General features: G+C 42.5%; 1 protein-coding gene and 1 long non-coding RNA gene across 5 annotated transcripts; both read left to right on the top strand.

Annotated features, from left to right (window-relative positions):
* The first annotated feature begins 619 nt into the window (after positions 1-619).
* Positions 620-1,607, top strand: LOC130585966 (uncharacterized). The gene is made up of 3 exons (XR_008966648.1): positions 620-685; positions 1,236-1,347; positions 1,430-1,607. It is a non-coding gene; the product is annotated as an uncharacterized LOC130585966 (long non-coding RNA).
* Positions 1,608-3,078: 1,471 nt separating this feature from the next.
* Positions 3,079-24,456, top strand: RANGAP1 (Ran GTPase activating protein 1). 4 transcript variants are annotated; one of them, XM_057388963.1, is made up of 17 exons: positions 3,079-3,181; positions 3,801-3,838; positions 5,457-5,595; positions 6,751-6,878; positions 7,791-7,850; positions 8,516-8,695; positions 9,533-9,667; positions 10,851-11,009; positions 11,195-11,308; positions 12,779-12,878; positions 13,598-13,682; positions 14,077-14,212; positions 14,703-14,816; positions 15,138-15,240; positions 16,935-17,023; positions 18,809-18,930; positions 23,648-24,456. In XM_057388963.1, exons 3-17 carry the CDS (start codon positions 5,484-5,486, stop codon positions 23,715-23,717), a joined length of 1,707 nt encoding a protein of 568 aa, XP_057244946.1. In that variant the 5' UTR covers positions 3,079-3,181; positions 3,801-3,838; positions 5,457-5,483; the 3' UTR covers positions 23,718-24,456. The 4 variants fall into 4 exon arrangements, with proteins under 4 accessions (XP_057244946.1, XP_057244953.1, XP_057244966.1 ...); XM_057388983.1 differs by lacking the exon at positions 3,079-3,181 and adding an exon at positions 3,340-3,604; XM_057388978.1 differs by lacking the exon at positions 3,079-3,181 and adding an exon at positions 3,340-3,607.
* The last annotated feature ends 65 nt before the right edge of the window (positions 24,457-24,521 follow it).

Below are 24,521 nucleotides of genomic sequence, written 5' to 3'. Positions count from 1 at the left end.
AAATACATATATAATATATATTATATATATGTAGATGCATATATGCAGTGTGTATATGTATAAAAACATTAGTATAATATTTTGTATAATTGGATATTGTACAATTTACATTATATATATTATATGTATGTAGATGCATATATATTTTTATATTTATTTATACACGTGAGTTTGAGTTTAGGCACTTTCTGGAAYTGGATTTTTGGCTTGTTTTCCTCCCAAATCCCTCAATATTTCCAGAAAGTGGACTGAATCTCCGTAGCAGTCTGTGCTGGCAGAGCCCCGGGAAACAGCTGCTGGGGGGAAACAGAGGCAGAGTGGCACATGTTCTACCGTGGGCAATGGCTGTGAAGATGCAGAGACACTGAGCACCTTAGGTAGGGGGGTCACCCATCCCTGCCCGGCTCCACTATCACTAACTTCAAATAACCCTCTGGAATGAGTTTTATTCTCATCTCTCAGTACAGCCTCCCTGATAAAAGTTTCCCTCTCCCTAAAGGATTCCATCTACCATCAGGTTAATCATTTCCAGACTGACACTGGTTTAAATTGCCAAGTTTTTTTTCCAATGTAATCAGTGACATGTTTACTCCTGTCTCACTTCTCTATTTACAGTGACCCACAAGAATGTCACCTTGTGCTTTGCAACTATGGAACTCCGACAAGATTCAGAGACAGATAGAAGGTAACATCTGAAGTGTACTAAATTTGCTTAATATGTAAAACATTCTGATCAGAAGAGAAAAGACTATTACACTGAGTAGGATTGGCTTCTGGCAGCATTGTCAACACAATAAACTGGTAATTTATGAAATATAGGCTGTGTACTACATGACACTGGAGAACGCTGCCTAATATCCTCACAATATTTTATCACAATGCACATTTTAGATGTTGATTTTGATCCAAAGATTGCTACTATCCATGGATAAGACAATATTTCTTTTTATTAACTCCTCAGAAGATTTGTTATTTCTTATTTTTAGGCAGTGACACCATGACGATGAGTAGAACCTAACCAGCCTGGGCTTCTGGTGCAGAAGCTGCTGGGCAAAATGTACATTAAATGGCAAACCTTGTGGATGGGGTGGTTTTGGGCAGAAGAAAGGTGGAGCAGTTCTGGAGGGAGAAATTAAACTCGGGGAGGACAGATAAGCCAGATCACAGCGGGAGGGCAGCCTCACAGAGCCATCACCAAATGAGTCACAGAGCCCAGGACTCTTCCAATTCTATAGAACCTGTGAAAAAAAGGACATCACCTCTGGATGAGGAGAAGAAAGGTTATAAGGACATGAAGAAAAAGAGGAACAAAACCAAAATGTACACACAATCAAGAGTTGTGCTGGAGTAAGCATTAGTTTTTAATTTAAGAACATTAATTTTCAAGATTGTATTTTTCAGTTGAAAGTCATGTTGTGCTTTCCTCCAGCCCWATTTCCTTTGCCTGTAAGACTGAGAGGTGTCAAGATCATGATCCCGTATGTCCAACCCCTCTCATGATGTAAGATCCTTCTGTAGTGGTTAACATGAAGATTTTCACAGTTTGAAAGAGTGATTATTGAGGTCTCAGTCTCATAAGCAGTCAGCAAGAGCCAAAACACAGTAAATCCCTGTTAGATACAGTGTYGCAAAATTACTTGGATTTGTRAAGCTATTTTTTAGGAAGAATGAATGTGTGGATCTATGTTACAGTAGCATGGTACRCCTGCATTCCAATACAGCTGCACCTACAGTAAATTACTTTATTCTTGCCCCTCTGGCACAGGTAATTACCCAATATTTGGGAGAATGACAGGGAAGAGAATCTGATGTACCTGGTAAGATCCTACTCATTATTAAAAATTGTGAGGAACTAATATCCAGTGCCAAATTTCTTGCTTATATTTTCCAGGTTCAAGCTCCTTCTTGAGATCACACAAATTTATTCCCTCATCAGCTCTACGTATTCTGACAGCTTTATGCTYCTCACATACAACCATAGTCTAGTGCCTACGTGGCTCTTAATTTTCGTCACTTCCAAAAGAAACTCCTCTTGCTATTTATGAGACTGGTCATACAGCACCATCAACTACTGACCTTCTTTTCTTGGGTCCATATAAGTGTTTGCTGTTGCTTATTAAAACCACAGATGGGAAATTTGTGAGAGGCTGGAAGATACCTCTCTATTTTGGGAACAAATGTCAGAATAAATCCTGCCTATGGCCCACCTCAGTAGTGATCTCACCAGGTATCTTCCACCTGAAATGGTACCTACATCGGTGCCCGTAGGTTGCAGACTGCAGAGAAGGAACTGAGGTGCCACTTGCCTCATCTGTTGTACTTATGTTTCTATGCTCAGGAAGAAAAWGTCATGCACAATGTGTCACACAAACCGAAGCTTTTTTGCATCCTTAAGCARGAATGACTTTGCACTCCAGGGTGAAAGTGACAAAATGAGAGRACATAGTCTTATGCTGTACCAGGRGAGGTTTAGGTTGGACATTAGGWRGAATTTCTTCACACAAAGKATGRTTGGGCATTGGGATGGGCTGCCAGGAAGGTGATGGAGTCACTGTACCTGGAAGTGCTTAAGGAAAGACTGGATGAGGCMCTTGGTGCCATGATCTGGTTTACAAGGTGGTGTTTGGTTATAGTTTGGACTCGATGATCGCAGAGGTCTTTTCCCAACTKATTATGTGAAATGCCTTCCTTAGCAGAAGGGTCTGACGGCAACAAGTGGAAACAAGAGACCCACAGGGTCACTATCTAGGCGAGGCTTCACTTCAAAAGGTGCCCGTGTCCCACCCGCGGGCATGCGGAAGCTCCCCCGGCGCCCCTTCCGCGAACGCTGGGAACTGGGCCTGGGCACATCCCGCGCAGCCCGTCCAGGCCTCTGGCGCGTCCGCCGCACCCGGAGCCGAGGGCAGGAACAGGACTACAGCTCCCGGCGTGCCCCGCGGCCGCCGCCCCACGCGCCCCCGCAACCCCGCCCATGCGCGGCGCGGCGAGACCAGCCGGGCTGAGGTGGGGCGCGCCCCGTGACGTCACGGCGCAGCAGCCAATCCCGGAGCGAGGAGCAGAACTGCCGGCGTTCAAATCCTCCGCCTCCCCCGCCCGCCCCTCACCCAGCGGCCCCGGCGCGGCGGCGGCGTGAGGCTCCCGCGCCTTCCCCGGCAGGCACCGGCGGCGGAATCCCGAGGAGGTGAGGGGACAGGCGGTAGCTGCCGCCGTTAGCGGCCGGCCCAGGGGGCTGTGCGTGAGATGAGGAGATCCCGCGGGCTGACGCGTTCCTCGGCCCCGCCTGCGGGGGGTGCTCCCTTACTTGCCCCTCCCAGGCGCAGGCGAGGGTCCCCCTCGTGGGCGTGGTTCACACGTGTCTGTCCGCGGGTCCCTCTCCACGTTCCCGCTCCCCGCGTGGCGCGGGAAGGGGCGTTCCCGCCRCGCTTTAGACTCCGTTTAGATGGGGCGGGTGTGACCGGCACTCGGCAGCTCTCGCGGGGGAAGAGAGGAGCGTTCAAACACCCCCGGAGCGAGCAACGCGGGAATGCTGTCAGGGGCTGGCGTGGGGGGAACCTCGGGCTGTTGCCCCGCGCTGCCGGGCCCCCCGTTGCTGGGCGATCAGCAGGTAGCCGGTGTCTTGTCTGTTGGAGTCGACAAAGTGTTGTAATTAAAGCGTTCGTCTGAACTAACTTTTTTGACCATCAGGAAGTGTAACGTTTCATAAAACCTTTAAGTAAAACGGAAACATCTCTTCAGACRTTTCCAGATCTTGGTTGTATTTGCCAAAACAGACTAACTATTCAATGTTTTTTTTCCCATAGCTTTCTCTGTGGAAGAATTAGCAGTGAAGAGGCCGCTGGTAGGTTGACAGCTGAGTGTGGCTGACGTGTGCTATAAAACATACTTCAGGATGTGATACTGGGTTTGTATGTTGAGATTAGGAAGTAGTCTGTGTGTAAGGTGAAGAAAGTAAAAGGAGATTTAAGGGAGAGAAGCCAAGAGGATGAGTCCATCTGTAAGGAAGAACATAGTACAATAGTAGAATGGAACTGATTTTTAAAAGTATAGGTGTTAATTGAAGTAGGTGAACAGACTGATTTCTTTAAATATTAACTTATGTTCATGTCTGGTGAAGCCTTCTTTAAATATTAACTTCTGTTCATGTCTAGGTGAAGCCTTCTTTAAATATTAACTTCTGTTCATGTCTGGTTTGGAGGATGTTCTCTTTTTCTTTCTTCTTGATGTTGGATTGGTGGAGCTTTGGCACGTCTGTGAGTTTGGAGTCTGCATGGTCTGGTASGAGTGGAGTGAGTTGTGCAGGCTTCTTTCTACTGGCAGCACCTACTTGGGAGGATAATCATCCTAGAAAAATTGCATTCTTTGGCCTTGGAGATTTTCCCCCTTGTTTCCAAAAGCAATATTAAAATTAAAAACCCATAAAAAGAAATCTGGGGTACTCTGGGGAAGCTGGAGGCTTCAGGGGTATCAGGAGGAAAGCATGCATATACAGCTTTTGTTTAGGGGATRTTTTAAAACCAGCGCTGTTGCGCTCAAAGAGCTGCAAGAGTGTGGGATCACTTTTAAATCAGACAAGAGGGAAGGGAACCAGTTTTCTGTTGCAGGAACAAAACTTCATCCCTTCTGATATCTAAAGTCTAAGTGTGTGATTTCCAACCATTAGTTGTGTGTAGTCTTTTATCCCAGTGGAAGTAGTGGGATAAGAAACATACTCCTTTAATCCTGCTGAATGGATGGAGGCTGGTTCCTTTATAGAGTGATTAATATTCCTTGAATAATGCTATGCAGGTGCTACCAGGCATGGCTAGCTTCAAATATGTGCCTCAGGGCTAAATGTTTGCGAATTTATTTTGAGTGTGAAGATCATTCTGTTTAATCTGTGTGATGAATTTGTGAGTGGGACATCTGAAAGGAAAGAGCACCCAGAAAGCTGAGAGAGTTTTGTATGCAGCACACACAAYGTTTTCAGCAGCTCGGTAGTTCTGGAACTGTGCTGACAAGGGCACTATTGGGGAATATCACTAAAAAGGAAAAGCAATTGTKTTAATTCTAGCTTTCTTTGAAGAGCAGAAGGAGAGTGCGGCACATATAGTTAAAGGATGGCATTTGAGGAGAGAGGAATATTATGTTGTAATTGTTTGTTAGTCTTGCACAAAGATTAATGTGTTAATGTGGCCTTAATCCATAGTTTTGCCTGCTGTTTATTTATGAAGTATAGCAACTCCATCAAAACCCAAGTCTTGTTAATGTTAGAAGAATCAGCACCATCTGACCGGTTGGCTTTGGAATATTAATCTAGCCTAGCTATCTTAATTGAGCTCTGGGAAAGGTRCTGAAAACTCAATTAGATATCTCAGTAACAAAAAAATACATTAGTGTTCATATAAATATGGTTATGCATACAGATTATGTATTATAGTTTGAGAGTTTKTATGATGACAATTTCTTTTAATTGACAGATCTTAACTTTTGGAAAAAGTGAGAAAATGGCGTCAGAAGACATCACTAAGCTTGCGGAGTCACTTGCCAAAACCAAAGTGGGTGGTGGACAGTTGAGCTTCAAAGGCCAGAGCCTGAAACTCAACACAGCTGAAGATGGTAAGAGAAAATAYCCTTGTGCTTGGGAAGTGTTTCCCTGAAAGTTGTAAACTCTTGTGGTAAACCTCCTGCTAAATTCTGCATGGACATGCTGTCATAATATATGTGACACAGTGGTGTGTCTGCTACAGCTCCTTCTGATGGAGGCATTTCCTTCCCTTCTGGTACCCTGCTTTGACCCAGTGCCCTGGCAGTAGTGCACCAGTACTGCAGCAGCTGTAACTGGGGTCTGGGTCTCTGGTTTGTAATTGCGTTCTTCATGTTCTCCCTAAGTGCTTTTGACAGTCAGTGGGCAGTAGAAGTCAGTGCTCCTTTTCAAAACGGTAAGGAAGTGTGTCACAGCTCTTGGAATCAGACATGCACAGGGGAATATGTTAGCCTGCTKCAACACTTCACTTTTTGTCTTGGTGTATGTGTGTTCCACAGTGAAAAAGTCTTACAGTGGCTGCTAATGTAAATATCTGGAGAAAATGTATGTATTCTTAGATCAACATTTCTGCCATTCCAAGAAAAACAGCATGTTTCTTCAGAGAGGTTATTTGCTAAAATGCTTATTTTTATTACTAATGCCAAAGGTGAAGCTTTTGTATAGATTGTTTTAGTAGCTCAGAGGCACTGAACTAAGGGGAGAGGCCTTGGATCTTGGGAATAATAACAAATGCCCACTGGCAGGAGAGACTTCAGCTTGCTTCTTTGCCTTACATAGGATTACTGTGGTGTTAAATTGTTCCACCCTGTGTTTTCTAAACAGATGTTACTTTTGCTGTCAGTGGGAACCTTTTCCTGGTGATGTGGCACCAGTTCCCATTAACTTTTAACCTAGTCCTTCCACCTTTCTATGGACATGCACTGTAGCTTCTAGACCATGTGCTGAATGGCAGAGGAATTTTATTTGGGCAGTCAAAAAACTTGTTCAAATAAGATGTTTATCAGAATAGAACTAGAAAAAATTGAGAAGGCAGGGTAGGGAATGGAGAATGTACTCTCTGGTGACCTAACACTTCAGCCCTCTTCCGATTGCTGTTTCAGGGTCCTTTCACATAATATTGTTCAGCTGTTTTTGCTAGAGGTAGAACAAGAGTTACTGGATCTGAGGGTTACTGTGGTAACCAAGACAATGGTTAAAAAGCCAACTAGATTATCTGCTTTTTGCAGCTGAAGAAGTGATCAAGCAAATTGAGGAATTTGATGGCCTGGAAGCCTTGCGTCTGGAAGGCAACACAGTGGGTGTGGAGGCAGCAAAGGTTATTGCCAAAGCCTTGGAGAAGAAAAGTGAGCTCAAGGTGAGATTCTGAAGTGGGGAGTAGTCAAGGGGAAGATAATGTGGAAATACTGAAGCCTGTCTAGGCTCTTCCTGGAGAAGCCTGCCTTTAGTTACCCCCAAAGCTTGCTTGGTGGCRCTTCCAGTAGGAAGAGCAACCTTACGTAAATACAGCATAACTTGGAGACTTTGGGATAATGGGAACACCTTCTGCATTCCTATCTTCCTGTTTAGAAGTTTAAATTTAAAGCTGGGAAGCTGTGTGAGGAAGAGCCTCTCTTGGAGGCAGCACCTGTAAACACAGAGCCATGGCAACAAAACTTTTAAGTTCAAATGAAGCTCTCTGGAAAACTGAGTTGGATCTTCTGGAGAGAGTCTTCAGAGAATGTCTAAGTAGGGAGGAAATGCAACWGGAGGTTTATATTTGCCCAAGCTGTATTTTCCTGCTATTGCTCTAGCCTAATTTTAAGGGGATGCTGTGCTGCTAGAGACACTACACTATCTGTTGGAAGGAGAGTGGTATGAAACATATTAATTACGCAAGTGTGGCTTTTCAAGTAAGTTCAAATTGTTGAGCTTCATACCTTAGTAAAATTTGCATTCCTAATGTATCCTTCTGTTTACTGTTGCTTTTTTTCTGTGGTAATTTTCTCTGCAGAAGAGAATGGCAGCTTGAACASAAACAAGAATTCTTCTTGTATAATGTTTATGGTGTGCATTTCAGTTATTTTGTTATTGCAAGTGAAGTGGTGATTGATTGATTGTAACACTGGTTCTTGTAGCTCTTCGGTACAATCAAATGACAACCCAAGGAAAGGGAGACAGCATTAAGCTGTCCCCAGTGCTGTAAKGCAGCTTGTATGTGTAAATGTTCATTACAACTATGTTGGCCTAAATATTTTAGTGGTTTTTATCTGTATGCTTCTTATTTTAGAGGTGTCATTGGAGTGACATGTTCACAGGGAGGCTAAGGTCTGAGATCCCTCCTGCTTTGGTAAGTAAAAACTAGATCTAAGACTTCTTACTAATATAACCTCTTTTCTCACCTGTCATGCTTTTTGTGGGAGTCTGTATTTTGGTACAGAGCTTATCCCTCTCTGTGCTGTTAATACCAAATGTCTCAGAATAGGTGAGCGATTCTCTTTTGCTCTTTCTGTATGAGGTGGAGAGGAGTTGATTGAAAGATAAATGTGAGTCCATGCTAGTGAGGGAGCTTTTCACTGGAAAAAACATTTTCATGACCCAGCAGATAGAAGATGTAGCCATATGATTTATTTAGAAACCTTAGCTCTTATTCTAGGACCATTATAGAGCTTCCTCTCTCCTTGAGTCCTGTGAAGCCAGAACACAATAAGCTCAGCATGATGAAAACAATATTTCTTTCAGCAACATAGAGGAGGATRCTCACTTGGAAAAGTATTTGACCTAAAGGGATGGGATAATGTCTTGGTAACTGCTTTATGGTTRTCTCTAGCTTAATTTGCACAACTTCCTCTTTGGATTCAGGAGTAAAGTTTTATTTCCCTGTGAAGCTTTGCAGAATTGTCTCCAAAGTGGAAATTTTTTTGCAGCATCACTGTCATATCTAGCCACTACAGTCATGCTATCACTAAAAGTGAATCCATTCCCTCCCACCCACTGCCATCCGTTTGCTTACAGATATCTTTGGGGGATGCACTCATCACTGCTGGAGCCCAGCTGGTGGAGCTGGACCTGAGTGACAATGCCTTTGGGCCAGATGGTGTGCGTGGCTTTGAGGTTCTCCTGAAGAGCCCTGCATGCTACACTCTGCAGGAACTCAAGCTCAATAATTGTGGCATGGGCATTGGTGGTGGCAAGGTAAGGGCTGTCTCATCTTGGGGAATGAAACTGGAAGGAATCTCTGGTGATCACCAACTCCCCTGCTCAAGGCAACTGCACGAGGTTCTTGAAGCCTGTGTCTAGTCAGGTTTTGAATATGGTCACTTCCATGAATAGTCTATACCAGTGTTTAACAACCCTCACAGTAAAAAAGGGAGTTTGTGTTAAAATGGCATTTTCTCTGCACTGGCTTGTGTACATTTGTCTGGCTCTGCCTTCTTTATACCACCTTCTCAGCTCATCCTGTTGTTCTGGCTGATTTCATACATGGATAATATCTCTCCCAGAGCCTTTTCTTCTTTAGCCTTAATAATCTCAGGAGTCAGTATTATCCTAGTGAGTAAAATGCTCCAGTACTTTAATCATTCTTGGCACCCTTTGCTGGACTTACCCCAGTATATACATGTAGGTGCCTGGTATTGCACCCTGTACTTGGATGCATTTCACAGGACTAAGTAGGGAAGGATCTGACCTGCTGTGAGCCCTTTTTCCCAAGGCAGCCCAGTGGACTTCCTTTGTTTCAAGTGTGTATTGGTAGCTCATAGTTAACTTTCTACCCATAAGCACTTGCCTGATTAAGAGCAAAATGTTCTTGATAGCTCAGTGTGTCTTTGTGTTGCAAAGTTATCAATTCTTGCCTAAGACCATAGTGTGTAGTTTTGCAGGTAAGAGACAGTTTTATTGTATACCCTATTGTAGAAACAGGTACATTTCAGTGATGCCAAAGTATTTCTTGAGAGGTGGATATACAAAACACAGTTTGATTCCTGTGGAATGATATGCTGGGGGAGTATAAACTGCCTCTTTTATCTTTAGATACTGGCAGCCGCTCTGAAAGAGTGTCACAGGAAATCAAGTGCCCAGGGCAAGCCTCTTGCTTTAAAAATATTTGTGGCTGGCAGAAATCGTCTGGAGAATGATGGTGCCACTGCCCTGGCTGAAGCCTTTGGGGTGAGTATCAAATCAGAGCTGCTTTGACAGCAAATTGGAGCAAGTTATGATTCAGTGCTAGCATCAAAGATGATGCACACAGTTTGCCTCAGCTTGAAGGCAGGAGGTGGTTGGCTTACTAAAGTCACAGTCGTTCTTGTGCTGAAACTGGAGTCTTCAACAAGTAGAATTAGAGTTAGTGAGTGTTAGTGATGTAAGTTTCCAAACATAACTAGTGGCTGCATAAAGTAGTTACCTGAGGGAGAAACAGTCATCTGAGTAATTTAATAATCCTGTTTCTTTTCCTCTCTGTGCTAAATGTTGTGGATTGGCATTGGAGTAGGTATTCCAGCTTGTCCTCTTGAGTGCTGCTTTGCCTAGTTGTTCAGTCATCTGGCAAAAGGAGCCCAGTGTTTTTACAAGGATCATCTGGTCAGGGCTTGAAGTGCTGCCTGGCTTTCTCTAGCTGTCACCGGCCCGCTTGCACTTTTTTGGAGGAAGAGAATTTGCTGTGGTTGGGGCCACCTAATTCCCTTTTCTTTCATCAATTGCTGCTAGAATGACTTCTGAATCATAATGTGTATTGTCAGGTATGTTAACAATGATATTGCAGGTTACAGGTTGACCTTTTTCATAAAGAACTGCCTGGTTGCGATTTTGATTAATCAGTAATCGTGACAAAAATAAGACTTGTTATGCAACTCCTAAGTATTTAAGAATGTGATTCATGGAGAATTAATATTGAATGGCACTACCAAAATGGGGTTAATTATTGTGTTAAACGACATGCTGTTTAGTCCATAAACAATATTTGTACTGTCTTACATGTTTGCTTCTGCAGTCAGGGCAAAAATGTTGATTTTAGTTAGAACAATACCATAGCCAATGATGTTGTGTGGTCTGTTTCAGTGTCGTTGAGCCACAGATGAGGAACTCTTTAAGTTATCTAGAGTAGGCATATAGGACAATTATACTTGTGGCTCTTTAAATCAGGGCTTAGTGTTAATCTGATATTTGCCATGAGTCAGCAATTTCACTGAGATTTTTGACAGAATTGCTGGTAAATAATTCTCTGTAGAAGAACTGATGGAGTTTTGAAACTTAGATAATGTAATTATCTAAGTAAATCCTAAGAGTGGAGCAGTATACTCCTTGAGCTCAAGTATGTTTTCTAACAGCTTTTTTTCTCAACATCCTTTCCCAGATCATTGGGACTCTAGAAGAGGTCCATATGCCACAGAATGGAATTAACCATCCTGGTATAACAGCACTGGCACAGGCCTTTGCTATCAACCCATTGCTTAAGGTTATAAACTTAAATGACAACACCTTCACAGAGAAAGGAGCTGTGGCCATGGCAGAGGTGAGTTGTTTTAAGCAGGCTTTTTGGGTTTTGTCTCAAGTCTAGCTGGCATTACCACCTTTGGGTTGATGGAAGCACATGTCATGCTGTGATTGGAAAGATGGCATTCCAGAAGTGATGGTGCCTTCTTGGGTCTGAAGTTACTTGCTTGTCTTCTTTCAAATYTGTGCTGTCTTGCTCTGCAGACTCTGAAGGCGCTTCGGCAGATTGAAGTGATCAACTTTGGGGACTGCCTGGTGCGTTCCAAGGGTGCTGTTGCTATCGCTGATGCTGTTAAAGAAGGGCTTCATAAATTAAAGGTACTGCCTGCTTGCTGTCCAGTTCTTTTGAAAAATGGCAAGTTTTTGATTTCATATTCTTCTATTCATTCTCCTTCCACTATGGGTTACTTTAAAGTAGGATTAATTTTCATGTAGGCTTTGTCCTCATAACTGAAAAACAAGAAGCTGTGCTGTAGATCAGTGGCATCCCATCAGCCAGCTAGGGCTGTGCTATGTGGAGGTGTACCAATTATCTGTTTAATTTTTGCTTGATGTTTTTACAGCTGTTGCTCAACTCAGCAAGTGCTTCTCAAGAAATCTGATAACAGAAGTACCTGCTTTTAGAACTTCCCACAGCTTCATGAGTGGGGACTGACGAGTTTCTCTTCAGAAACAGCTTGCAGTGTCTTCACCAYTTCAGAGCTCCTATAGTTAATGCCTTTTCTTTGTTAGAGCATCAGTTAAATGTCCAAGTATTTTTAGTTTTTCAGTGATTCCACAGCCTCCTACATCAATATTTGCACAGGATTTGAATCTGACAAGATTTTCGATAGGCTGAAGTCAAATTGCTAATGTAAGCAAACCAGGATCTCTAGAAGCTCCTGCCATGAGTCATAACTGCCCTGAGACAGATGCTGAACATGTGATTCCTAATCTTCTAGTCAAAGACAAAAGTTCACCTGAGCTCTAATACCTGTTTGCGTATATGAACCTGGTACAGAAAAGTAGATTCTTTGTGGTGTGTGATCCCTTGATTTGGCTTCTGCTGGTTCTACTGGAACTTGTGTCTGAATCTTCCAATACTTAAGTAATGGGGTATTGAGATGAACAGCCAGAAGTTAAATCCTGTTTTCCAGAGCACAAATGGTTAAGGAAAGGTAGCATGAAGCAATTGCAGCTGATTCATTCTGTTCAAGGACTGCTTCCCTTCTCCTGTTAATATTCAATCTCTTCTTAGGAAGGGATTGACTTAGCACAATGTGGAATGGTGTGGGATGGTGTCTGGCTATTGAGTATTGACTATTGTTTACTAGTCCACGTGGTTTCTCTGTTGGCTGGGTCTATCAGAAGTAGTACCACTCATGGCTTGTTTTTTTTTTGATGGCCTTAACTTGCAGCTGAAGGGTCAAATGTGTAATCTGTTCAGTACAGTAGCTGTCCTTCTGTCAGACTTACTGGAGTGTGAGTTTTGGAGTGCTATTGTGACCCTTGGTAAGTGAAGATCTCTGACTGCTAGAGACTGAAAGGTCTGCTACCTTTTAGGTGAGCTGTAGGTATTTTTAAATTACCACATTTAATGGTGCTTCTCTTATCTGTATGTTTCATAATTCCCCTTTTAGGTATAGGAGGTAGGATTATGTCAGGCTTTATTTTCAATTAAAAATACTTCTTTTGTTGGGAACCTCTTCAAATGAGAGTCTTTCCAGGACACTTGTGAGGACATAAAATTTATGGATATGATAGATGTTAATAGGAATTCTGCAGACAAAGTGTTCTTCTGCATTTTAGGAATTGAATTTGTCTTTCTGTGAGATCAAACGAGATGCTGCGCTGACTGTTGCTGAAGCTATTGAAGATAAGACAGAGTTGGAGAAGTTGGATCTCAATGGTATGTAAGTTTGCTAGATTAAAGTATGCCTAGTTTGATTCCAGTGAGAATCCACTAGGAAGAATGTTGACAGAACCACATTTTATTCTTGCAATCATCAGCATATAAAAAACAGTACTCAGAGTAGCTGAACTTTCATGACCTCAGGACAGGAAATTGTTAGATCCTGGAAGTTTTCTTAAACCATGAACTCTGTTAATTGTTAAGCATTTTTGGTACATCTCATAAAGTGTAAAGATTAATCTCATAGCTATACCTGTTTTCATTAAAACTCTATTCAGTGCTATCTCAGATACTTCATAGTTGCAAACAAAAACCTTTGTGTGCAACTCTGCAGAAGAGTCGTGAGAATTTTGACTTTTGTTGTCTTTTGCTATTCATACCTTGAGTCATTGTGTTTCACTGGTGCTGTGCTGTTTGTTCCTGTTTTAGAATCACTAAGAACAAGAGCTGTTTAGAGATTTAACAGGAAGTCTTCCAAACACACTCTGAAACATTAGGGGGTTTGCATCTCCAACCATTGTGTAATGCTGCTGAAATGTGTTTAACTGTTTGATTCTGTCTGATAAGTGCAGTTGTATTGCTGCCCCTGAGGTGTTGTACAGAAACAGCATATAATTGTTTGATTTCAGAAGCAAGGGATAGAGGAAAGGGAGTTGACAGATGCATGCAAGTTTTTTCTTGAGAATTTAGCTGTTTATTCTTGTCTATCAACCTAGGTAACTGTCTGGGAGAAGAGGTATGTGAGCAACTCCATGAGATTCTTGAAGGCTTCAATATGGCATCTGTGCTGGGATCGTTGAGGTAGGCATGGTACCAGAGTTTAAACCAGAAGTTTTCTGACAATTTTCATCAACACTTTCATTCACCTATCTCATTTTAAAATAACAACTCTCTCATTGCTGATAGATGCTGTTCTGCGTGTGAGCACAGCCAAGGATGTGTCTTAAATTTGTCTTGTTTTCATTGATAGACTTACCTTAGCATTAATGACTGATTGTGTTTGTTGATCTTTTCTTCCTGTTGTCTACTGGGTGACTGATGACTGAATGTCCTCTTGGTGTGTTGTAGGTGAGATGTGCTTCTTGCAGTAGCACTTCAAGGAGAGGCTGCTCTTTTGTTCTTGAAAAGTTTTGAGTGCCAGTGTACAGGAATTCCAAGTGTCTAATTAATGTAATGTGTAACATATAAACCTTAGTGATGATGAAGGGGAGGAGGATGATGAAGATGAGGAAGATGAAGATGAGGAGGAGGAAGAGGAACAGCCACAGCTGAAGGAGAGAGGTGTGGAAGAACAGGAGTCACTGACTCCTAAGAAGATAATTGATTCCCAGGTAAGCTTACTTCCAGATGGATTCCTGTTTCATCAGCTGGAGAAAAGTAAAGGAGGAAATGAGGTTCTGGAGTCTGAACTTGAACTACTGGCAGGCATTCACATTCCTGCATGGGCTGGCACTATTGTAACAGGGAGATAACATTCAGGAAATAAAGAAAATGGATTAGTTGAAAAATGTGTTTTGTTAAACTGTGCAGATATTACATACACATGGAGGGAAAGGCTGAGTCGTGGTTGTAGCAAGACATGGGTAGAAAGAGTCTTCCATGTTCAGAAGGTGGTGGAGACCTTGCAAGTGCAGTGCCATGCCATCGTGCTAGCATATCCTGGCCATTCCATCTCTGGGCTTAGGTCAGCCTCAGGCTAGTTTCAAACTGAACAAATTCTGACCTGGTATAGCTGTGCCCTGACCTGTCCCATGTGCCCTTTGCTGAAACAATTTATTTCCTTTCAAGAAATTAACTTGAGATGGTTTCTGCCTGCTTTAGGCTTCAACTCCAGTGCCATCTCCTCCTGTGGATGTTGCCACGTTCCTTGCTTTCCCATCACCAGAGAAGCTGCTGCGACTAGGACCAAAGTGCTCTGTGCTGATAGCTCAGCAGGTAGGTGAGCTGGTGCTTGTCTGGGCTTGATTTTTCTCTTAAAATCGTTTCATTGCCAGAGGTCATAACTTGACCTAGATTTGCATCTTTTCTCCCAGTGATCCCAAAGAACCTTATGGAAGCAGATGATACAGTTAATGCTCAAACTGGCATCAGAGTTTCTACATGGAGTAATTTTGTTTGTGCTGCTTGTGCCTTGTGATATGGCAAGACAAACTGATGTCAGTCAGCCGAAGGCTGTAATTCTTGCCACAGTCCTAGCAGAGACCCATGTTGTGTAGTTGTCTCGCAGTGTACTGATTTTTTTTTTTCCTCTTTCAGACAGATACATCTGATGTAGAGAAAGTAGTTGCAACTCTCCTAAGGATATCCTCAGTCTTCAAAGATGAAGCCCCAGTGAAAACGGCAGTGCATGAAACAACAGGTGACTGTGCCTTGCTTCACTTTGTGGTGAGACCTGGTTCAGTTCCAAGGACACCACTGCAAGGTGGGGCAAGGCCCCTTTGGGCCAGGCCACTGGGCCTTTCTGGCCCTGACAGATAACAAAATGCCAAGCTGTGCCATGCTGTTGTGTGGAGTGAGAGATTCATTCTGAACCTGGCATATTTTGTGCTGCCCAAGCTTGACGATGGCCCTGTCATAGCTGCTGTTGCTGTGGGCTGCCCTTACTGCATCTCCTTGATGCTGGGCTGTCAATAGCCAGTAGTTCTGTGTTCCAAGGTCAGTTACCTTTCCAAGGGTGTTTATTTTAAAAGTATTCTGCAGGAAGTAGCCTCCCTAGTGTAGTATTATGAGAATGTAAAGAGAGACCTCCCCTAGATGATGTCTCTATCAGTCTGAAACATCTTTAATTTCTTCAGGAAGCAGAGATTTCCAGTATGGGGCAAGACACAGAAACTTACCTTCAAACAAGGGACCATTTCTCACACTTTATTGTGGAGGAGTAATTTGGGCTAGATCTGATTAGTGTGTGGACTAATAGTATCCCTCCATGTTTTTGCTTGGAAATAGGAATTTCCAAACAATCCTGGGCATTTGACCACTGCCTTTCATCTTTTTCAAATTTCCTAGCAGTTCAGTTGTCCCATAAATGAGCTAACTATTAGTAGTGTGCAAAATAACTGGATCAATTATTTTTAAGACCACTTAAGGTGGGTATGTTGTGCATTTCCCTAGTTTGGAATTTATCTGGAATTCACAGACATGGTGCAACTCATGTTTGTAAATGAGTAACATAACAGTTCCCTGCAGCTGGTTATGGGTACACTCAGTGAAAAAGTCAGTTGGCACCTCACTAAGCTTGTGCACCTTGGCTCATGCCTGTTATGAGTTTCTCCAGTGAAAAATAGAACAAAGGATATTAACTGTTGTCTAAAGTGTGCTTATGTATATATTTATCTTTATTCCTGCTTCTTCAGGAAAGGTAGAACCTGGCAATTACTTTCCTTTCATAAAAATAACCATCAGCTGACAGTGAGGGCCCTGGTTCATGTCTGACACGGTTCTACTGCCATCCTAGTGATTTTTGCCTGTTCTAAGAAAACAGAATGGTCCGAGATCAAAAACATAGGCCTTGCTCACCTTGTAGACATGAGAGGTTAAAGCACTGGTTTGCCCATTGTTTGGGGCACAGTATCAGTCCTGAGGAAGCCCAGAAAACAGCTGAACAAGTTTTCTCATTGTGTTCTCTCATTCCTTGTGGTTTCAAATGAAAAGTGAATCATTGCTGGCCTTTAAAAAGTCAAGGCTATACCTCTTGGTGCTCWGATTCATCTGATCTGCATATTTATATACATGTATGCTCATAGCATGCATGCTTAAATGCACTGAGCAGAACATCTGGTGATGCATGGGACTGAGGTGTATTGCATCTGAAGCTTGGCAGTGTGGAAATTCTCATGTGGGCTTTGTGTGTTTTGTTGGATTTTTATTTTTTTTTTCTCTACTGTACCTAAGGGGTTCTGTTTCAGAGATTAGAGCTACACAGACAAATGAACTCTAAAACAAATACTATGTCACAAAACTAATTTAGTAGCTGAGTTCCTGTATGATCCATCTTAATATCTACAAGTGTCCTTTTCCTGTATTGCTTAAAATAATGTGCTTATCTCTTTTTAGATGCTTTGATGAAAAAAGCCTTCAGTTCTGCCACATTTAATTCAGATGCATTCATTACAAACCTCTTGATCCAAATGGGACTACTGAAGGTGAGGAAGCAGGAAAGAGTTAAATCATGGTCTGTTTAGGCTGTTGCAGACCAGACTGGCAGGGTTTTGGGTAATTATGTTGCCATGGGAGCAGCTGGGTGTCTATGCATGCCTGATGTCCAGGGTCAATGGAAGTCTGTAGGGCAAGCAGAAACTGCAAATTGCAAGGTTGCCTTAGGATGAAGCATGTGTCACCTTTTTGTACATCTTCTGCTTAATGTGCTCTGCATTCTTGGTCACCCCCTGAAGGTAGGGAGGGTCAGGTAGGGTAATAGTGCTGCTGCTAGACTATGGTGTATATAAAAGCCCTGTCAATATTATTAGTTAAAGGGGTCCTTTAGGGCATTTCTTGAGAGCACATATCAAAAACATGTATCAGCTACTTGTGCCAGATCGGTAGTACTCAACTTCATGCTTTGGAATCTCTGCCAAATGCTAGTGTTAAGTAGTTACATGGAATAAATCTATTTATTTAGAAAAAAAGATGGAGGGTCAGTAGGAAGCCTGTGATTTGCATGGAATTAGCTTTATTTTCAGTGATGTTCTGTCTGCAGACTTAAACAACTTTGCCTGCTTGTGCTACAAGGGTTAGTGTTTCTCACTGCTTCAAGAGCTGGAAGCTGAGAATGGTAACTTGAGCTAAGACAATTCTAAACTACGTAAGAGCCATAATCTCTGTTATAGCAGCCTACTATTAAGTAGGCCTATGAATGTCCTGGTAATAATCCAGCTTAGGGTCCAGACCCTTGTTCATATGCATGGATATGACTTAATTTCCTAAATATCAGTTTAGCTTCTCCCTGTATTCATTGTATACTGGACCCAACATGGAGCTTCCCACTTCTCAGAAAGGTCAATGGAACCCCAGATGGCATTTTGTTCTGCAGAATGCCTGTTTTGAGGACTACTACCTACCTCTTGCCCATATAGAAAATAGCAATATACGTGAGGCACAGCCCTGTGCTCCAGAAGATTTCTTTCTGGCCAGAAAGTAGCACTGATGATATAAGCCCTTGAAGATCAGCTCACTGATTGTGATCTGTGATATGTCTAATTCACCACCAGCCCTCCATATGTGGAGAGGGTGCATTGTCAGTCCTATGTAACTGGAAACACATGAGCAAAAGATATTCTTAATACATGAACTCCAGGTTCATGTACTGGGAACACAGGTCATGGTCCTGTGAACAGAATGAGAGGTTTTGTTGAAATGCCAGTGGAGAAATAAAAGCAATGTAATAGTTGGGCCATGTAGGATAGCATCACACTAAGCATAAGAATAACTCAGGCATTGTGTAATCAAGGGGATGACTGTTGGCTTTATCTCGTACATAGTTGTGAGACCAGTTCTGGGAACACTGCATCATGTTCTGGAGTAAGCCTGTCAAAGAACTGGAGATGGTATAAAAATGAGCCACAGAATAATACAATAAAAATTATGTTAAGGGAACGGAATTCTTTATGGATTGAAGTCTGAAATTCCTCAGGAGAACACTTTTGACACAGGGCCTCTGAGAAGATTTGGCTGTTTCACTCGCAGATTCGCTACTTCCCTTTCCCTATTACTACTGCTGTCAGTTGATAAGTACTGGAATGCTCTTGATACATTATTTCAGATGCTTGTGCTGGGAGACTGTGGAATTGGCCCCCTCTGTCTAGTGACCAGCTTTCTCTGCTACAGTGTATGGGAGCACTTCATTGAACAGAGAATTCATTGTGTGTGAATTGCAGTGGTTTAGGTCAAATCCTGATTGTCTGATGTCTGACTTCTTGTGTGTTTCTCAGAGTGAAGAGAAGATCAAAGCTGTTCCAAGCCTCTATGGTATTCTTATGACCTTGAACCATATGGTCCAGCAGGATTATTTCCCTAAATCCTTGGCCCCAGTTCTCTCAGCTTTTGTCACAAAGTGAGTATAGTATTTACCATGCAGTCTTCTCTGTGGGAGCTTGTGAAACTGTTTGGAGTTAATAGCTACATGCAAGCTGAAAGCCCACTACACGTCTGTTCTGAAATTGAGAATTAATAGCTGAATGGGCCTCTACTTTTATCTTGTTTATTGCAGTATGTGAGGTTCAGAATTTAAAAAAAAATCTTGATCCTAGAGAAGGAGTAGTGGGAAGTTGGCTTTGCAAGGAAGTGGCTCTGAAGCAGAGACTGCTAATGCCTCTCACAGAAGAGCTGTTTTGAGCTTAAGGAAACCTGCTGGGTTTCTGGCTGCTGCTTGAGTGAACTGTGAGTACACTGGATTTAACTGTGCCCTCCAAATCAACCATCTGAGTTGAGGGTCAGCAGAGCTCTACCAGAGCTGTCATGCTGTGTGACACTGAACACTAACAGATGAAAACTGCAAAACACAAAGACTGAATTTGTTTTTAAATGAAACTTCCTACTGTGACATCAACAAAGTTAGTGATTTTTTTCTGAGAACTAAATTGGGAGCGTAAGTACTGAAGAAGCTGCTTTTACTGGTTGTCTGGACTTGAAAGTTGTTATTTCCACTATAGGTACAGAACAAACCCCTGCCCCCACTAGCTCTAGGTTCTTTAATGTAAGAAATTACTATGGGAACCATATCTCTCCTAGATTAAATCAGTGTCAGCTTCAGCATTGAAGAGATTCAAGGGAAAAAAAACCCACCAAATAGATTTGCAATAAGATTGAGTACTACTGTTCAACAGTCAGAGGAGAAACAGCCCAAAAAATACCACTTTAGGCAAAACCAGCAGAGGTCTAAAATTTGTTTAGAGCTTAGTGGCTGGCTCAGCATGGACCATGTGCTGTGTAGGGTGAGAGCAGCTTTTCAAGAGTTTCCAGAATGAGGCTTAAGCCTTCCTGAATTTCATGATATGAGTTATATGCACTGCTTAGGATCCTTTGCTGATGAAAGGGGGAGGCATCAGATCATTGTGGTCCGTATGAAACAGAGACAGTAGGAATGCAGTAAAATATTGTTAGTCTGTCTTGGTTCTACTGGGCTTGGAAGCAGGCCAGTTGTGATAGTAAAAAAGAACTTACCCAAGCATTGGTGTGGCTGAAGCTGTCAAAGCTGATGTGTAGCAGTGGTTTGTGTCCATAACCACTAGCCATGCTAAGGTCAGTTTTGGAAAATAAACAAACTATCATGTTTGCACATGTGCAAATGCTAACCAGAGGCCCTTCTTGTGGAACACTTGGCCTGCTGTTTCCTCTCTTTGTCTTGTTCAGGTTTAGGCAGTTACAAGCCAGTGACCATGTGCTTTACCAACTCAACAACTATGCCTCCAGCTTAATCATTTTAGATCTAAGCAAGAAGTTACCAGGATTTGCCATGTGAAATTACCCAGACAGATCACTCAGCTTCTGTTTCCTACACTTGCTCTTGCTTGTTGATCAAGCCCTAGCCCTCGAAATAGAATTTAGAGACTACAGAAGGACTTTGGTTTAGGGCCTTTGTCTATCCTAATGGTTTATGTCAGGTACCAGTGTCCAGAGTGGTCTCTCAAGTGTCCTAACAAATTTTGTTCAGAAAAGATGCTTGTCCCCTTTCTTTCTGTGTATGTGCATGTAGGTTTCTCCCAATAAATGTTTTTAAGCTGTAGATGATGCTGTATGTGATAAAATAGATTAAAATTTTGGTCTTAATGAGTTCATCAACAACACACCCATTAAATCCAAGAGCCAGCATTTCACTACAAGGGAGAGTTTCTTGGTGAAAGTATGAGACTGTTCATAGGATCTGTGGAAGCTGAGTGAGAGCTGAGAACTTCTCTCAGTAGAAGACACATCTGTCTGCCTTCCTGGTGCTAATGCCAAGCCCAGACTGTCCCTTGTGCTATGAAATTCTTGGAGAATAAGCTTTTCTGCTTTGCAAACCTCTATTCCAAGCTATGATTTTATAGAGAAACTTCTGTCTTGTGCTGCATAATGATGTCCACACTAGATACAAGCAATAGATCTTTGCTATATGAACACAGGTATTTCTTACAATGCTTTCCCTAAGGGAAACAAGGATAACAGCTCTTAAATCTAAGAGTGGGTAAATGTAAACAGTTCAAGAATCCCACAGTCCAGTTAAAACAGCTTGTTGTGGTTTAACCCCAGCTGATACCTAAGCCCCATACAGCCACATACTCATACACCAGTGTAATGGGGAAGAGAAGTTGAAGACTGAAAGGGACRAAACTTGTGGGTTGATATAAAGATGGGTTAATAGGTAAAGCGAAAGCTGCATCTTTCCTTGCAAGCAAAACAAGGAATTCATTTACCACTTCTACCAGCTCCAGGAAAGCTCCATCATGGCTTGCTTTTACTTTATGTGATCAGTGTGATGCCATGTGCTATGGAATATCCCTTGTGATAGTTGCAGTCTGCTGTCCTGGCTTCTTCTGCACCCCTGGCCTACTCAGTGGTGCAGTGGCATGAGAAACAAAATGCCTTGATGCTGTGTGAGCACTGCTCAGCAGTAACTGAAACATCCCTGTTATCAGCACTGCTTCCAGCACAAATCCAAAACACAGCTCTTCCTGTGAAGAAAATTTTTTTGTCCCAGCCAAAACCAACACACAGCTTCTCAATTAAYTTCTATCCCTTGTCTCTTTTTGGAATTCAGAGTAACATTGCAATCTTAAAGCTAAACCTCTACCTGATTAACCTAGTAATGGTCAGAACTCTGTCCTGTTTCTGCAGCAAATCTATTTCCACTCTGTCAAATCCATGCTTCCCACACTTGCAGAAAACTGGTATGCATTTTTGTGCATTTTCTTTTTTTGTGGCCTTTTTTTTTTCTCTCTTTTTGGTTTACAATTAGGTTTTTTTTGGCTTTTAGAATCGTGAAGTTCTTGTAGCTGCCTAGGCCAGAACTCTGCTGTCTTTCACTGCAAGGGGCTTCTGGGGCAGTCACCTACCTCCTTTGTTTTGTGACAATTTGTTCTTGTAGGCACTGTTCTCTATTCCATAATAATTACAGAATTGTCAATACAGACTGTAAGCAGCATCCATCTTACTGTTCTTGCTGTCAATCCTTATTTGGGTTTTACTGGACGCAAGAGGGTGCTGTGAATCTACATGTACTTTTTACATAATTATTTAGGTGGAAACACTGAAAGTCTGCCTGATACCTTGTGACTTGCTGGAGGTGATGGGATCTTTGTTTGATTGACTTTTTTTATTTTTTTTGTAAATGCTGCTCTTTGCTGTTGAATTGCATCATATCATTGGTCCCTTTCAACAGTCTGTAGCACAGAGTGGCAGGTGGGTAACTCCACAGTAAATAAGGAGAATTTTAGCGTAGAGGAGGCTTAGGAGTTAGGAGTGGGGGCTGAGAGATGTTATCCGTGATCAGCATCAGTAGTCCAGGTTCTCTGTTTCCAAACAGAGAAACTACCATGGATAGCTGCGTGGATGGAACTAACCTGCTCACTGCAAACAGGGCTGGCTCTTTCAAAGATGAGGGCTGAAATACCTCTCCCAGCCACTTCAAAGACAAACTCCAAGCTGCAATTCTGTGACACTATGTTCAGTGTGAGGCATTGAATGGCTCTTGGAGGAATAAAAAGGGTTCAGTCTTCTCCAAGATGTGCTTCTGTTAAACTGTAGCAGATGCGGAGGGCTGTATCAAACAACCTCTGCTATTTTTCCTGTGCTATAAACCTGGAAGTGAACTCCTTGCTCCTTCCTAGATATTCCACTCTTTATTTCAGCTCACCCTTCTCTCCCAAATTGAGTAGGCATCACAGCTGTTCATTATTAAAGGTTATTTTGCTGTGGTGAGATGGGAGAGAGGTAAAATTAATGATTTCCCTTCTCAGAACAGTGGGAAAYGTTGGATTGACATTCTTGGGAGGAAGTTCCCTTATAGATGGATAGAGACTGTTATAAGTTTCAGTGATGCTGAGCCAGCAATTAGCCTGCAGAAATAAAAATATACATTACATGGAGGTGATAGGAACATCACAGAAATCTAGCCTCAAGTTAACCTTGCTGTGAGTGTATTTCCATTGTTTAATTTCAGGGAGCAGATTATTCTGTGTAAGTCTGACTTAGCTATTGCAGCCTCTGTCCGGGGCCCTTTTAGGTGGTGTTTTGCAGGTTCTCTGGGCTGTTTATAAGTCACCCTGAAAAGTGGCCCAGCAAAGCCAGTCGGGTGTTACTTGACCTCAGGAGAGGAGAGGACAGGAGGTTATGCTGCTTATTTTAAATGTGATTTGGTGAGAAAATGTTTGAGTGCTAACAGGGTCATCTCATACGTTTTGGGGCCCTAATCAGTGAAACTTTATGGAAAATCCCACTGCCAGAAGAAAGGAAAAGGGTTTCCACTCCCACCCACATAATTCTACCCAAGATGAGATAAAAGTCAGCAGCAGATTGTTTATAGTTATGGAAATGTTCTGATTCTTGGCCATTGTCCTCTGACTTGGACTCAGCAACAGGAGAGAGTTTTCCACAGCAAGCTCTGAATGGGAAGCAGTGATCTGGGCAGCAATGACAGAATGGTTTTGGAAGAGACAACTGATGGCAAAACTTGTAGGTTTTGGGGCATACAAGCCCAGTGTGCTGGAAATCATGTTTGTTTGCTCTTTCAAAGGCAGATACAAAGCCATTCTTAAATTCAGTATTTTAAATATCTCTCTCTCCTCTTTCCACAGACCAAACCGTGCTCTTGACTCCTGTTCATTTGCTCGCCACATGCTCTTACAGACCCTCCACCAGCTGTAAGAGATGAGAGGTGTGCCCTTTCCTTCCTCATASGACTGTCATCAGCAGAGAACTCGGAGCCGCAAAGTGGGAGAGGATCCTAGAGCCCACAAAGACATGCCATTTTTTGGGGTTTTTTTTTCATGTAGGAAGTCTGTCCTTCTGCTTTCATAAACTTGAACAAATCCTACTACTGAATTGTCTTCCTACTCCTCTTGAAGTGATTCCCTGGTCTGCAGGGCAGGTGCTTATGCTAAAATAAGTCTGTACTGCTGTGAGCTCAGCATGAAGAGTTCTCCATTTTGGTAGCATTGGCAAGGGTGTGACTAACAGAAAAGGAGGGCCCAGAAGAGCTCTCATCTGGATCAACCCAGTTGGGCATTTTAATTTATTGGACTTTGACTCCTGCCTGATAACATTTAGCACTTGCCAGAGGGAGGATGTGCTGCTGCTGCTGCTGCTGCTGCCCGTGCTTTCCTGTGCCACTGGGGTTCTGCTCATGGGTCAGAGGGGTGAGGTGTGACCCCCTTTGATTCTTCTTTCAAGTCCATTGTCAAAGGCAGCGTGTGGCTGATTTTAGTTTTAATATACTCTTCCCCTTTTGCTGTGGCTTGGAATATCTCTGTGGTTTGGCTGATTCTGGTGGCCATGGCTTAAGGAAGCAAGCATATTTTATTGTAAATTTTTTGCCATTGCTTGTTTTGTTCATTATTCCTGCCCTTTTCCTTCTCATCCTAATTAAATAGGCTTGATTTGAAAATTAATACAATCCATTAAATCCCTGTGGAATGTGTTCCCTTTCTCTTCCCTTTGACAAAACACTGG

Source organism: Malurus melanocephalus, unplaced genomic scaffold, assembly GCF_030028575.1.
Source record: "Malurus melanocephalus ecotype Western Australia unplaced genomic scaffold, MMel_1.1 scaffold_17, whole genome shotgun sequence".
Classification (NCBI taxonomy): Eukaryota; Metazoa; Chordata; class Aves; order Passeriformes; family Maluridae; genus Malurus; species Malurus melanocephalus.
This window is presented reverse-complemented; position numbering and strand designations above follow the sequence as displayed.